A 3717-nucleotide genomic window follows, 5' to 3' on the forward strand; every position below is an offset into this window, starting at 1 on the left:
ATAATTTTGATGATTTGGAGATATCCGAGAATGAAAACATCGGGAAATGTGATAAATATAGAATCTTGAAACTAAATATATTTATATATTAAGTACTATTGTAAAATAAGAAGCTTAAGATCATGCGGAATATCGAGAAAATAACGAGTAACAAACGAGAACTTGTTACTTGTAACAAATATCAAAGAAACAATTATAGAAGATATTACGAAAAAACGGCTGATATGATACGGCCACGGTACAACGAATGCCAAAGGTAGATGGACAAGTATTTTTATATTCTTACCATTTCTTGTAGTACACATAGAACTTTTTGTCTTCATTCCTAATGAGTGCGCCTAATATAGTCCCTGGGACTATATTAGAAATTTGGAATATCTTCTATGACATTTTTGTAACTCACCGTATTCTCAAATTAGACGCAGGGATGTAGAAACGACTTATTTTAATCCTTAGATATTTCTGGCAGTAAACATAAAACGGTATTTCTCAACCTTCAAGAAGTGCAGTAGAATGGGACTACTTTAGAGAATGCAAAAATCTTTTTTGACACTTTTCTGCTAGATCGCGTCCAGATTTTGCCGCATTACTAGTAGTGAAAAGGGATTTGAATTTCTCGACCTTACAGAACGTAGCATTTCGAGGTTGTTCTAGAAAATTCAAATATCCTAGTTAATATCTTGTGTAATATCTTTACAGCGTTACCGCATCCTTAATGTAGTAGAAGTGGTAGATCGGCGATGCCGTTTTACATTTTTGCCGTTTCTAAAAGTATACATAGAATTATCTTTCTAAGCCTTCATAGAGTGTAGTAGCACCCTAGTATTACATTATCCTAAGTTATTCTGTGACATTACATTATCTTCCTCTGCTTGTGCTAATATATGGTGCATATACTTATGAGATTGAGGTTATAGATGAATGTTACATATGAGCAGGAATCATATGTCTAATGATACTCTTGTGTTCGTATTTTTCAGCAATTGGTACACCTACTCCTACTGTTGCTTTTTTGTATTTACCAACCACGCTATATATTAGCTCGTGGTTGGGCACTTTAATACTTGAATGAATGTCCCGGAATTCCAAAGATATCTATACCTTTTTACTAGGTATAAATTTTTTACCGTACGCACCCCTGTACATACATACATACATCCATACACATACGTGTCGATAGGCAGCTACTTGTTACCCTATGACCTGTAATGAAACAAATTTTATCAAAATCTATGCATATATCACACCAATGAATGTTAAAACATCTGTTTCCAGTCGAATATTTATTTATAGGCTTCACTAGAATGAAGAGCTCTTAGCTACGCTAAGACGTGATACTCTGAAGCAATGTCCAGCACGATTGATTGCAGTGTAATGAGAAGAGTTTGCAGTCACAGATGAGAGAAAAAGCATTCAAAAATTTTAAAGTTTTATATAACTTGATTATAAACATTTTGGAGCAAAATTTGTCATTAACATAATTCTCAAGAAACGATAAATTTGCTACCTAACTTCAAACACTTATAAGCTAAGAATGGTTTTATTTTTCAATTCTAACCCGTCTTCTAATCCTTCTTTATAAAAGCCAATAAATTGAAATCAATGACTGTTTTAATATTTCACACAACTTGACCATGAACATCCTCCAAGATGAAGAAGAAAAAAAGTATTTGGTGTAACATGAAAGAAGATTTATTAAGGATATAGTTGAAAAAAGTAGCCAAAAATAAGTTGTCTATCCATTTAATTAAAATACATATATTACACAATGTGTTTCAATTAATTCTAATTCTAAGTAACGCTGCTCATCATTTATTTTTGCCATGTTATTTTATGGTGATTACATTTTTTTGATGTTGAATAAACCATTTAAACGTTAATTAAATGTTTAACATGTGTTGTTTTTTATAGTATTAATAATAATAACAATAAGTGATTGGTGCCATTTTAATTTTAAATAAAATTCAAAAATTATTATTTTTCTTTATTGCTAGTAATGAATTAATGAAAAGATAGACCTTCTTTAATTCCTAAAAGAAATCTTTATATTACTTTTTTACTATTTTAATAATTTAGATACTTGTGCTGCTGCAGCATGGGACATTTCACCAAATAAGGGGACTCGTATGGTGAATGGATGTTGGCTCAAATAAAGTAAAGTCAACACTTGTTTCCGTGTCACCACATCTGCATCACACCAGTTCAAATTATACACAGCATTCGCAACACTGTCACCCTAATAAAATAAAAATTATTCAAAATTTTTAAAAATTATTTATTCATTATTCATACCACCGTTGTAAGTTTTTGTCCCATTGTATGACTTAAAAATAATCCAAACCAACTTGCTATTGCCGTGGTTAAACTTGCTATATCTTTTCCCTAAAAAATATCATATTGATTATAATATATTATTAAATTAATATTTAAACCATAAAAAAAGATGTAGTAGACAGAGTTAAAATACATAAAGCAAACAGTTTTTGAGGCACAATTAAGTTGGTGTAGACATCATTACTGAATTGAAACATCCTAAAATAAGTAATTTATTTATTTGTGTACCAAGGCATTTTTAAGACGACGATACCTGAATATATCTTGATGATACATGATAATAGGCCGGAGCATTCTAAAATTTCTTTCCTTGTTTCTGGTTAATGTTATGCCATCAATCTTCTCATTAAGGTGTTCAATACGTATAATCAATAATTGCAACGAATAACAATACATCACTGTCGTAACGAATATAATATTCATTAAAATTCCTATTGTGTATATTTGAAACAATAACAATAAAGTCATATTCAACGGTTTCAGTTCAAATGGTACATAATAAACCAATATTAAACAATGTTTAATTGTTTTAAATGTAGCACAATTATCGTCCAACAAGGTAAAATATGTTACGAGATATGCAAAGAGGTAGGTACTCCAATGGATAATTTTCAATACATATTTCAATTTTCTTTCAATAGTTTCCAATTCTCGCGGAATGTCAAGTTGATTAAAATCGCTTAATAATTTAATCATTTCGAACGTTTGATTACGATATCGCAATGCTTGAACAGAACCAGACAAAACTAAAGTTACCGCCATAATAAATTGCATATGAAATAAACATTTTGAAAAATTCGTCTGGAAATCTCAAAATTAAAGAAAATTATTTCTCTTCTTTTAAACACACAATTTTTAGATATTACTTACTCATTAATTCTGTTACCAAGGGATAAAATACCCAAATCGTATTCAGAGCAACCAAAATTATTGACCCGATCCCAATATACCATTGATTGGAGGGCCAGCAGTAATATTTCTGCAAATTTTTTTTTATAACGTAAAAACCAAGAGTTGTCGACATTTTGTAGTAACTACAATGACTGAATTGAACGATTGTCTTATTTTATTAATGTGCAGTTATGAAATGACGTTTCAAAGCAATTAAGAATAATTATAATACAATTTGTCGTTATACAGGGTGTTTCAGGTTTTTGTAGTAGGACTTTAACAGTCGATAGATCTTTTAAAATTAACACAAAAACTTCGTATAGACATAGGTCGACAAACGCTTTGTTTTGGAGATACAAGGTGTTCAAATTAAATGTTTAAATTGATTTTTATTTAATATTAAACGTGTATTTCAACCGATTCTATTCAAATTTGGTACACGGAGGTTTTTTGGCATGAGAAAGACGATTTTATAGAGTCCGTTCTACTATA

At 30.2% G+C, this 3717-nt stretch overlaps 1 protein-coding gene across 1 annotated transcript; it reads right to left on the minus strand.

The window, feature by feature from the left end:
- Positions 1-1728: 1728 nt before the first annotated feature.
- On the minus strand, positions 1729-3412 carry LOC139429426 (odorant receptor 67c-like). Its single transcript, XM_071195181.1, has 6 exons — positions 3205-3412; positions 2588-3143; positions 2433-2532; positions 2293-2382; positions 2081-2236; positions 1729-2030 (listed from the first exon to the last, which is right to left on the minus strand). Exons 1-6 carry the CDS (start codon positions 3356-3358, stop codon positions 1965-1967), a joined length of 1122 nt encoding a protein of 373 aa, XP_071051282.1. The 5' UTR covers positions 3359-3412; the 3' UTR covers positions 1729-1964.
- Positions 3413-3717: the final 305 nt, after the last annotated feature.

Source organism: Onthophagus taurus, chromosome 3, assembly GCF_036711975.1.
Source record: "Onthophagus taurus isolate NC chromosome 3, IU_Otau_3.0, whole genome shotgun sequence".
NCBI lineage: Eukaryota > Metazoa > Arthropoda > Insecta > Coleoptera > Scarabaeidae > Onthophagus > Onthophagus taurus.

What these genes read in the sequence shown, in the direction of transcription:
- LOC139429426 (XM_071195181.1), bottom strand. Translation starts at nt 3,358, where the DNA reads ATGTCGACAACTCTTGGTTTTTACGTTATAAAAAAAAATTTGCAGAAA. An exon ending in CTACTACATCTTTTTTTATG is followed by an intron (nt 2,383 to 2,432) that starts GTTTAAATATTA and finishes GATATTTTTTAG; the next exon opens with GGAAAAGATATAGCAAGTTT. An exon ending in GACAAAAACTTACAACGGTG is followed by an intron (nt 2,237 to 2,292) that starts GTATGAATAATG and finishes TTATTTTATTAG; the next exon opens with GGTGACAGTGTTGCGAATGC.